This window comes from Passer domesticus, chromosome 4 (genome assembly GCF_036417665.1).
Source record: "Passer domesticus isolate bPasDom1 chromosome 4, bPasDom1.hap1, whole genome shotgun sequence".
NCBI lineage: Eukaryota > Metazoa > Chordata > Aves > Passeriformes > Passeridae > Passer > Passer domesticus.
The window spans coordinates 48,009,040-48,021,342 of NC_087477.1; the positions used below are offsets into that span (position 1 = coordinate 48,009,040).

The 12,303-nt window shown below is 38.2% G+C and overlaps 1 protein-coding gene across 7 annotated transcripts in view; it reads left to right on the plus strand.

The window, feature by feature from the left end:
- Positions 1-12,303, plus strand: part of GALNTL6 (polypeptide N-acetylgalactosaminyltransferase like 6) — a 436,298-nt gene that overhangs the window by 400,665 nt on the left and 23,330 nt on the right. For all 7 annotated transcript variants that reach the window (XR_010361204.1, XM_064417705.1, XM_064417706.1 and 4 more), the window contains one exon: positions 6,768-6,989. Coding sequence is in view for 6 of the 7 variants with exons in the window: in XM_064417705.1 (XP_064273775.1) it covers positions 6,768-6,989 (222 nt within the window). In the remaining variant the exon portion in view is untranslated. The remainder of the gene's footprint in view (positions 1-6,767; positions 6,990-12,303) is intronic.

A 12,303-nucleotide genomic window follows, 5' to 3' on the forward strand; every position in this document is an offset into this window, starting at 1 on the left:
TTAAAAGGGAGTTAGGGAAGAAAGGGAAAGGTATGAAACCCCCCAGTTGAGGCTTAACTGATGTGGGAAGGTTAAAGTATTAAAACCTGAATATCACTGTGGTTAGTGTCCAGTGTTTTATTGGTTTTCTGCTTTAGAAATCACAGAAATTGTAAACTTTGTGTTCTGACACTGATGGAAGGATCTTTGCACAGAACTGAGGGTATCGTTTTTCTGAAAACTTTGAGTGCTCTAGAGCTTTATACCCTGCTATTTCTGGCATATTAATCCATACTTGTTGGACGAGCTCCTCCAGTCACTTTGTTCTCTTCTCTGTGATGATTCATTGTAACATTATGCTACCCATATTCCAGAGGAATATGGAGTTATCTTGACTGCATAGATCCCAATGCACTTTTTAAATACATTTTGTGTAAGACAAACTGTATATTATATTATTTTCAGCCAAACTAAATACAGCTGCTTTTAGAGGTAAACAAGGCACCTATTTTGAATTAGCAACAATACTGTGCTTCAGAAAACAAAAATAGAAAATTTAAATTGGTATGATTATTTAGGTGAGGTGAAAATAATACCACTAGAATTTTACTAGGAAGAAAATAGATTAATGTGTCAGATGTTGCTGAGACTGTTGTGTTATTCCAGGCAAGTAAACAGTAATGTTCCCTCTTACATTTCACAACCAAAACACAGTCAGGCCTCAGACATGCTGTGGTGATTTGTATTTGACTGGTGTAATTGAAAGTGATTTTGATGTCCTGTCTCATGTGACAAATACCAGCTAGTGACATCCAGTTTCCTGGAAAATGTTCAGATTAAATGGAGGACAATAGGATCTCATTACAGGTTTCAAATGTTCCAGTAGTAGTTTAATATTGACAAAAGTAAAGTTTATTGATTGAGATCAGGGTCAGTTTCATGTGGTGAGGTAGACACAAAAGCAGAAAAAAAACCAGTTATGCAGGTGAAATGAAACAAACAATAGAACCATTGTGCTCCTTTAGTGATACTTGATAAAAATCTTTAGAACATCTGGAGAAACTAAAGAACAGGAATGACAGTGTTATATTAATCCAAGTGCTGCATCTAAAATGTTAATTGGAAAAGATGCACCTAGAGGATGGAGGTGTCCTGGCTCACAGTATAGCTCAGGAGCTCTCATACGAGTCCTTGCTGTCATCTCAAGCCAGCACACCATGCACAGTGACAGAACGAGGAGCTACCCTCTCTCTTGGCCCTTTTCTCCCGAAGCTCTCCCTCCCTCCCCCTTCCCCCCTTCTCCCTCAGTAACCATGCTGCTCCCTGGGTGGGACCCCCAATAAACCCTCATCTAATCAGCACCTCAGGAGCCGTGCAGAGTCTCTTTGCCTGCCTGCTGCTTCCAGTGAAGATACAGCTTAGGGGCCCCCCGGGACTCCCCAGGGACCCCCAAACAAACAGCAACACTACCCCTCTCATATTAGGGACTAATCCAGTTAAACTTTGCTTAGAGCTAATATTTCTAGATCTGTTCTTTGACATGTCCCTGTTTCACCCTGATGTTCCAGTCTCATGGTTGGTGTCTGCTTTCTTCTCACTGAGTAATATCACGTCTCTTGAAAATGACAGGTGATCTTACACACTTAAAAAAGGGACAGAAAATGGCCCATGAAAAATTTTCTTTTTTCAAGTGCAGAAGTCCTCATTTGTCTCTCTCTAGTCAAGTTGATTTAAACTCTTTTATTGAAGTCTGCTGCGCTGGCTTTGGCTGGGATAGAGTTCATTTTCTTGAGGGTAATTAGGGCTGTGTTTTGGATTGGTGCTGGAAACTGTTAACAATGTAGAGATATTTTCCTTATTGATCAGCAGGGCTTGCACTGGGTCAAGGCCTTTAATGCTCTTCACACCACCACCCCCACCCAGCAAGCAGGGTGAGTAGCTGGGACCAGACACAGCTAGGATGGCTGATCCAAACTGACCGCAGGGATATTGCAGACCATATGGCATCAGGCTCAGTATATAAAGCTTAGGAAGAAGGAGGAAGGAGGGGTGTTTAGAGTGATGGTGTTTGTCCTCCCAAGTCACCATTAGGCGTGATGGAGCCCTGCTTTTCTGGAGATGGCTGAACACCAGCCTTCCCATGGGAAGAGGTGAATGGCTTTGCTTGTGTGCACAGTTTTTCCTTTCCCTGTTAAATTGTCTTTATCTCAACTCTTGAGTTCTCTCACTTTCACTCTTCAGATTCTTTCTCCCACCCCGTTAAGGAGGACTGAGTAAGTGGCTGTGTGCTGCATACTTGTCAGCTGAGGTTAAACCGTGACATCCATGTATCCGTGACATTGTAACTTACTGTCTTGTAGACTATCATTGATTAAAATGCAAAGCAAAAGCACAGTCTTAAATATGTGAGTTCATATAATCTTAAATAAAATTTGTCTAAATGTAAGCCCAGTGGTAAAGAATTTACCAGAGAGTAAAATTGTAACAGAGATTAAGATTATATCAAGAATGTGTAAATGAGCAACTGATGACAGCTGATGACTCAGTGTGGTTGCTGTCACTCTTGTATTCATCTCACAGTTTCTTTGTGACGGCTGTTACAACCTAACATATAGAAATATGCATCTACTGAAATACCATTGGCCTTACTTATTCTCATACAGAATTTTTTTCACTGAAATGGACAAAAGAGAGAACAATTTGTCATTGGTCTTCTTGGATAGATCCTGAGAACCTCCTCCTCAGATGTCCACTTAGAGTCCTTCTGACTTCTTTATTTTGTGTGTCAATTCATGTAACGAATTAATAATTACTTTATCTTCATTGAATTGTTTTTATTTAATTTTTTCCTTTTTTTTTCCCTATTAAGAGTAACCAATCTGGACATCTGTAGCCTTGCAATGAATTTGTCAACCAAGCTAAGCTACGCCATTTTCAGCTGTAGAAACATGTTGTCAAGCATTGGAACAGGCTGCCCGGGGAAGTGGTTGAGTCACCGTCCCTGGAGGTATTTAAAAGCCATGTAGATGTGACATTTAGGGACATGGTTTAGTGGTGGACTGGGCAGTGCTGGGTTAACAGTTGGATTCTATGATCTTTGAGGTCAGTTTGAATCTAAATGATTCTATGATTCTATTTTTCTTTTTTTTTCTTTCCATGTGCATTTACATGAGATTTTCAGATTGAATCCAAGCAAGAGTGATCTACCACAAAGATATGACAAAATTGGGTCTTCCTATAATGATATTTGATGCCATTTGAGAAACTGGCATTTAAAGGAGTTTTCTGTAAAAGATGACATAAATAGTAACAGGAGACAGAAATCAAGAAGGTTCAAATCTAATTTCTGTTACTCTGAATTTGAAGATTAGTTTAATTGTGAAAGTTAAATGTCTCATGATGACGAAAACAAAATGAGTGGTTAAATGATGCTGTAAGACATTCACAAAATGCGACCTAATCTGGTAGGCTCCTAAAGTCCTTTGGCATGCAAGTTCTGGGGCACTATACCCACACAGAGTGAAATCATATCAAAGTCAACCTGCTTAAAGCATGGTTTACAGCTAGACTCTGTCAAGATTGGGTAGCTATTCAAAACCATTCCCACTTGTGGGGCTTATATGACATGCTCAGCTTGTATCTAGCCTCACCTAAGGGTCAGGCAAGGAGGAAGTGACCATTCTCCTTCCTCCATCACTGTGTCAGACATCCACCCAAATTATGGGAATGACAACTCTGGAAGACTTGTAAAGGACTTGAAATCACATCCTTTCCTTGCAGTAAGTATTTTTATTGGTAGGCCTAAGGTGCTCAGAGACGAGGGCTCTCGTTTTGGTTGTGCTCCTCAGATAGGATGAGTAAAAGCCCAGCAGCTCCCTACCATAATTTGCAGAGAAGAGTTATGATCCTAAGAGGTTCTCTGCAATTTATCATGCTGTTAGACAGCCACAGAATGGGAATTTTTGGCTTACAAGTTCACCCATCTCATCTTGGACAGCCTGTATTTTTGCTTCAGGAACATGCTGTGTTCTAAATAAGAAGGTAAATGATGTTTGCCTTTTCTGTGCAAGGTTGCACCAAACCAGCTTTTAGTACAGCAGCTCTTCTTGACTGCATTTAATTCAAGTATGGGGAGTTTTACTACTAGTCTGGACACATTTATATTAAAAAGAAGTATGGTGATTTCTGAGCTTGTATAGTGGTAATAAGGTTAAGAAATGCTAACCCAGGCTAACTGAGGTCAACAAACCTCTTTAAAACTAAATTGTTTAGATGCTGAGTGCTTGCCCCAGAAAGAGCTTCTCACTACTCCAGAACTCAGTGTTCTCTTTGGTCATGTTCATAAGTAGTCTGCAGATTTAGAGCTAGCAAATCAAGAGTCTGTATTTTTAAAAACCTATTGAAAGGGCTGCTCGTAGGAGTTTGGCTTATGAAATCAAAGTAATATGTATAAACATAGTAAGGATAATATACTAGTTCATTACAGGAGATTTTTAACGTATGATGGAAAGAACGGTCTTGGAAGAAGAGGGAGGCAAAGTTTTAAATAGATTTATCCAAAGTGTCCTCTCTGATACTGGGGAATCGTGGGAAGAACAGACTCTTTTTTTAATACTGTGTGTGGTGGGTTTACACAAAAACACACATGAAACCCAAACAGTTAAAAAGGTGGTATTGGAAAACAAAAAGGTTTTGACCAGTGAATTAGAATTTTAAGTTAGTGACCAGGTATAATATCAAGATTTTTGTTGGACTCACGTTTTATTGGTAACAATCACCTAAATCAGAATGCAGTCCTTTTAGTGCAGCCAAGTAACTAAAGAGAGTCCATCAGAGACTACTCTTAGTATAGGTGGTGCAAGACTTCCCTTGAATTTTTCTTTCTTAAGAGAACTTTTTATTTTTTACTGTACTTTTACTCTATGGCTCTTCTTATAGTATGGTTTTTAAATATGAAAAATGTGAAAATAGCCTATCAGATGAAGTGATTGCAAAAAACTATTTTATAGAACAGTCCTAAACTGCATTTGCATTGCAGCAAATGAGGTATGCAGCACTGCAGTGAAAGTTATGCTAGAGATCACACATATTTTCATTATTTTGGCTTTTTTGTTTAATGTTCCTAATAATGTTTTTTTTTTTTTGCCTCACGTACGAAATCTCAGCACATAGTATTTTATATGTCAGAAAAAAACGGGTTTTCTGCTAGAAAGGTGAGATTGTCATTTAGATTATGTTCTTGATTTTTTTCTGGTTTTCTTTGTCCTACCCAGTTCCTATTCTTGAATTCTAATTTCTTGCAAAGTTATATAGGTCTTCATGAAATTACAATATTGCTTTATCCCTGCAGGTTTAACATATTTGCTTCACAGAGAGAAGTACATAGAAACTTATCTTGCAGTGTCAGCTAAAAGTACTTTCTTTGTTCTGTGTCTTGCTGTCTTTGTATTCAGATAAGCCTTATTAGTTTAGAGACATTCAGTTTACATGTATTAACAAAATTCAGGAAAAGAATTTCCAGTGAATCTTGAAGGCAAGTCAGAGTATGAATCTAGCTTACTTAGATGCAAAGAATGTTCTGAAAAGAAACATTACCTTATATTGATGGTAATCAGATGTATGTTGTCCTCCTCTTATTACAGAGTCAATCTCAGCATTTTGTTGTCAGTGTTCTATAAAAAGAATATTATAAAACTTGATTATCTTGTTTTTACAAACAAAGCAGCAAGAACACCCTTGTGTCTCAATGTCATCCAGAGAGATGTTGCTTTTTTGGTGGAATAAAAGGTTATTGGGCAGCTGTGGCAATACAGAATAGACCAAGACCCTATTCTACTACATCTGCATATAAATTTGTGTGGATTGAGTTGCTGGAGGAATTTTAAAAACACGCAAAAATACAGGAAAAAAATGCCCCCTTCTTGGTGGTAAATAACAATAAAACATATCTCTTCAGTCTACCCAAAACTTTTCTTTGTAATGGCATTTGTTTTATTTTATAATTTGAGGCAGCTAATTTAATTAATTATAATTTGAATAAATTCTTATGCAGCAAAATAGGTAATTCTGTTTCCTATAAAATGACAACAAAAATTAACTTCATGGAACACAGCCAGAACTGGGTTTCATGGAACCTAAATAGTCTTAGATATGTTCATAGGATGAGTTAATGCAGAAAGCCACACGTTATTGTGGCTCCTATCCCAGGAGGTCTTTTTCTTCAGATCAACTCCTCTTTGGAGCTGCTTGCCCCCAGGCATTCACTTGTAAGACCTCACCCTAAAATTTAGGTAGGAATTGTTTGGTGACTAAGCAGTATCATGACAGATTGAAATTCAGATGCCTTTCAAATGCAAAGTGAAATACATCAGAAGGAAGAATTTGAACCATTCTTCCGCATTAGCAGGTCTGAAATAACAGAGAAAAACAGGGACCAATGTAAGCAGCAGAAAGGAAATTTTTGTTCAACATCCATCATTAATCAAAACCCCATATAAGAATATGCATAAAGAATGTGAGGGAAAATAAGATGTTGAACAGACACAAGGCTGTCTCTCACAGAGCCAGTAGGAAAGCAGGGTATTTAGTACTCTGTAGTGTTTCCTCAACACTGCAGTAAAGATAGCATATGAACCTGTAGTTTTAAGACTGAGAAATGAGACCAGCTATGCTTAAAAATTGTGTGGAATGCTGATTTGTTTTGTTTTGTTTAAAATTTTCCCCATTATGCATATCATTCACTCAAAACATGAAGAAATAAATGTTTACTCTTTTTTTGTGCCCCTCAGAACCTGAAGCGAGTGGCCGAGACGTGGATGGATGAGTTTGCAGAGTACATTTACCAGCGACGGCCTGAGTACAGACATCTCTCCACTGGTGACATCTCTGCCCAGAAGGAGCTGCGCAAGCACCTCAAGTGTAAAGATTTCAAGTGGTTCATGGCTGCAGTGGCTTGGGATGTCCCCAAATATTACCCTCCTGTGGAGCCTCCACCTGCTGCCTGGGGGGAGGTGAGGAACAGATGAAATTTAAATGAATCTAACATTTTAGATTGAGGAAAATTAAAATTATTAAATGACACTAAACCTGATGTTAAGTAGTGTTATTAAGGAAGGTCACGGTGGTTGAAACAGTCCCTGAACTATCCATTAAAATGAGAAACTGTCGTGTCTTAGAACTATCACTGTTGCTTTTGTAACTCATTACAGCTTTGTGTGTAGAGGGCATATGATGTATTCACAATGAGGACAAGAATGAGTAAAAAAGTATGTAGCACTCCTTACTGCATGTCGCAGAGGATTTTAGATTCAGAGAATCACTTTAGTAAAAAGGAGGTCTGAAGTCACTGCTTGGGTTTTTTTTGCATATGTACTAGTATATCTCCTCCTGTCCTTACAAGGACAATTGTATGCAGATGCAGTTAAGTTTGCTCACATGTGAAATGTGACAAGCAAGGTTTGGATACTTTCCTTTTAAAAGGACTGATTTTGCTCACATGTTCTGTATATTCTGTAGGTGCTATCATTACTGAGTACCACTAGCAGCAAAATACAATTACTCCATTGATGGATGAGGGGAGGGAGAGACCACAAAAAAGAAGCCAATATCTGAGCATCACTGCAGAGCAGGGGCAGAGCAAACAGCCAGCTGCAAATCTCCACCTGTGATCAAAGATGTTCTGCATTCAGACCTTTCTGAAGAGCAGAACTGTAGCAAACCTTGATTTGACAGTTTGTTTTGTGTAGAAGAAATGAGAACACAAGGAAAGCCAAGAGAGGAAATTACTTCCTTAGCTGCACTGAAAATTTGCTGTAGCCTTTGCCCCCATGGACTACAGGAGCTTCACGCCATGGATAGGCCACGTGCAGAAGGCTCTTTCCTCTCAGTTCATTAAGATATATAAAGAAGGTTTCACTCTTCAAGTGTATTGTGCTACTTTTTAAAAAAAACATAGGAATATCTGTACTGTGAGTTCCAGCCTTTTCTGATTTTCTGTGTATGTTCTTGGGGCTGTCAGAAAATTAACTTTCATATTTGAAACCAGAGGATGAAGTTGAAACCTTGACCAAAACATTTGGTAGGATCAGGCACAAGTCTACATATTCCCAGTGGTCAAGACTGGACCATAGACTTCCAAATATAGGAACCTCTACTATTCTCCAGAATTTATATTTAGAAAGGCAAATTACCTCATAGTGACATTTCTAAAATACATTTGTCTGGTACTACCAATACTTAATTCTTCTTTATAAGCAATCAGTTACAGATATTCAAAAGAACTCAAATTTATATGTGTCATACTGTCTGCTACTTCTTCGCAGTAATTAATTCCTTTGTTGTTAAAGTTTCTTCTTTTTGATCCTGCTGCCCACTCTTTATGAGATTAATGTGTAGTGAGAGGCAAGGAATTTATCAGTAGAAGTCAGGCTGGATCAGATTGCTGACTGCTACTGTGATCTTCCTTCACCATCTTTCACATTTATACATGGGTGTCCTTGGAGGACTGTGATTAGGAGATTTGTAATTTCTCTGGCCAGCTGGACAATCTTTAACTCAATCAAGAGGGTCTAACAGGAGGAGCTTGTGATTCAGGTATCCATTCTTTTCACAGCAATATTAATATAATCTCTGCATAAACCAAAGTATTTTTAACAGTAAATAAAAATCATATCAATGGTGTGAAATCTGTGTCTTAAAAGCATTTATTAAGTTCTTAGGAAAGACATAAAAACCAAAGATTTTCTTTTTTGTCTAAAACATACTCTCTGTAAAATAATAGGAAGAGAATTTTCAGCCTTCCTTCTCTTGTTTTTCCTTAGACTGTCACATTCCCGTGCAATTTTAATTAATTTGTTGGCACTTGCAAGGACTTTGAAAAACCTTGAAGGTCAATGGCTGTGAGAAGCTGAAAGAGGGAAGCAGACTGTAATGTTACTGCTTTGTAAGAATCACGCAGCTCTTGAAACCTTGCTGATTATATACACCAAAATCTGTGCCAGCACTGACTGTCATTTAGTACCCTCTCTGCTTCCATTTGGAAATACTTTATATCTGCTTGCCTGTGCCAGTCGGAGAAAGAGTAAACAATGAAATACACAGACAAGTTTGGCTCTAGTATTTTGGTATCTAGCTAGTAAAAGCATGTGGTGTGAAAGCAGACGTCTCATAAACAGCCTCTGCTCAGTTCCTTTTTGCAAACACATTTATTTAAAATCTGACCCTTACATTTATTGAAAAGATCTGTTTATGATAGAAAAGAAGGACATCTGGAAAACAAAAAGCAATAATTTTTCTACACTTGTCATGGACTTATCTCTTATGTGTGTTTGTGCCTTTTGTCCTTGTAGCTGGCAGGGTGTACATACCCTTGATAATGTGTTCTGCCTTGTAACATCTGAAATATGTGCAATAGAGCAATGTAACAGCAAATCCAGATAGATTAAGGTTAGTGAGAGTGTCAGTTCTGTGTTTGAGTGACGTAAATATACTCTTTTCCACTGTGGAAAAGAGGAAAGTTTTCAATTAGGTTTTGTTCTTACTCTTTTGAATATACTAGGAAGTCTGGTACGAGTTGAAAACAGCAATACCCATCCTGTGCTTTTTCTAAGACAGAATAATATATTTGTAATATGTATTTGAAGTAATGCTACTAAAACAATAGGTGTGAATTTGCCACAAGGTGTTTTCCTAGGAAGTACTCATGAATTTACAAGCTGTGATCCAGCATGAATATATTGTGCAGATATCACAGCTTCCAGTATCTTTGAAAACACATTTTGCATTAAATCAATCATGTAATATCAGACATTGTCATTTATTTTCGATTTCATGAGTTCTATAGTCAAGGTGGTGCAAAAAAAAGTTGTTTTACTCAGTCAAAAAGGAATTATTTAATCTTGGTTTCACTTGCTGTTACATGAACTTCAATAATTTAATGAGGAAGAGTCTCAGTCAGCTCAGCAGTGCTAAGCTGTAGAACCTGAGAGTACTCCTTTCTCAGCCCCAAATTCATGGATTTTTACAGCACTGACATGAAAACATCACACATAAAGTCAAGTGGCACATTAGAAAAAAGAAGAAAGCTTAAGAGCTCACTAACTTCTTTTTCAGTTATTTTCTTTTTTTTAAAATGTCATCCTCATACCCTTAATGAGTCAATCTGAGCCCAGCAAGTGTCACACATCTGTTGTACAAAAGCAGTATAACCCCACCCTGCACAGACCGAGTGCTGCACAGCTGGACTGTTCAAATTCTTTTATCAGGATCAATGTCACACTGAGTAAGAGTCCCGTGTTTCTTCAGTGAGGTTTTTGGCAGTGCTTGACTTCTTTACCTTTGACTTTTTCCTTTCTATGGTGCACACAAAGGATAAATAGTTCTAAAATTACTGTGTTATCAGTTGACAGGAGAAGTGGCTCATTTTTATATATTTGATCCATAGACATTGATGGCCCTAGGGTTATCTGAGTATGTAAGCAGTGCACTAAAACTGGCTCTAAGTGCTGCTCGAATAAAAGAAAAGTAACATAAATGAATACTGCTAATGTCTTCTAGGAGTTACATCCATTTTCACATTTAAGGCATTAAATAAGATATAGGGAGAGTATTATATAAACTGATAGTACAAGATGCTTTTGTTGTTGCTGTACTCATAAGCATTGTCCTAACACCATCTCCACAGTCTTTGTTCACAGATGATGATATTGAACATACAGTTGTCTTTAGATTGCTACACTTTCCCTCTTTCTGCTTTTGGTACAGAGAGTTCCATGTCATGGTGAGCATGGAGGCCAGCTCCCAGAACCCCTGGGAGTTTGGCTCTCCCACTCTGGCTCACCCCTCCCAGGCTGCATGAAGGCTGAAGTGTATACCTGGGTGTCAGTCTGGCTCCAGTGCAGGGAGGGCAAGGCTGCAGGAGCCAGGACATCAGCTGCTACCTCAGTAGCAAGTCTTGCAGGAACTCATTTTCCTGGGAAAAGTTGTAGAGTTTTAGAATTACCAAAGAATATTGGTCAATATAACTGCTGGGCTCTAGGAGTCTGTATTCTCTATGTTTCTGCACCTCATCTGCTCTCTGCAAGGACTACAGTGCCCACAGGGAGTTATGGTGGCATTTCAAGAACTAAGTATGTATAATGACTTACAGATAGTGTCCTGTGCCTTTGTTAGAATTTCTTTAATTCTGAAACAGCCTTTAATATCACCACTTACCATCCTTGTCAGTCCATACATCGAAGTCCTTGGAAGCATGATTTTCCTGTATGCTTATCTGTGTGTACAAACGATGGCATTTAAGGCTGAGCAAAAAAGTTTTGTGTGTAGCAACTCAATGACTTACTTGCATGGCTGATAAAATCTGTCTCCTGTTCATCCCTGGTCTTACAATTGCACAAATAGGAATGTTGGAAATGTGTTAGGGTCACTAGCAATTTGTTTTCTAGTTGTAACTCATAACCTTAAAAATCCTAAATCCGTTGTGCTGTGTGACTGGAGACAAGACAGTTCAAAAGCATATTGGTATATAAATTAGAAGAAAAAAACCCTGTGCTTCTGCTTTCCTTCCTTTGTCCATGGAAGCATCTTTGGGGATTTGCAGGCTGTGTGGTGCTGATGCTTGGCAGAATGTTCCCCGTGGCTCTGGCGTGATAGCTCAGTTCAGTTTCTAACAACTGCCAAGGCCACACAGAAATGCTAGAGAACAAAAGCACAGACTTGACTGAAATGCCTTATTACAAAAAGAAAACAAAAAACAAACCATGACCCCTCTACAGCTGAAAGGATGAAACAAAAAAAGGATGAGCTAACATGTAAGCTGCAGAGAACAGAGGAAAAAACTCAAGCAAACCTTTCAGGAGTAGAGGGAAGAGGGGAGGAGATAAAGAATGTGAGACAGATTCCAGAAGTGAAGGAACTAAATGTAGCTTCAGCTCAAGCCTTTTCCAGAAATGGACTGAACACATTTACTGCACAGTCCAAATGACAGAGACTGGGATGGAGTGATGCCATCAAGACAAAATTATGAAAGCCTTTTAATGCAATAAGCATTAATTGGATGTAGAGTGTATTCACTGTCATTTTACAATTCTGAATCACATAAATATACCCAATTATTAATGGCAATTGTTAGCAGTTCCATTTTAATTAACTTGCATGCTGTAAGAACTGAACTGATGTATCATTTAATTTTCTATTAGACCAGAAATCTTTATCTATACAATGGAAATTTAAGTGCATTGAGAAATGATTGAACATTCTCCAAAAAATTATACTTGGAGAAGGCATTTCACATGGAACTTTAAAAATAGGACATTAAATTATATTCCC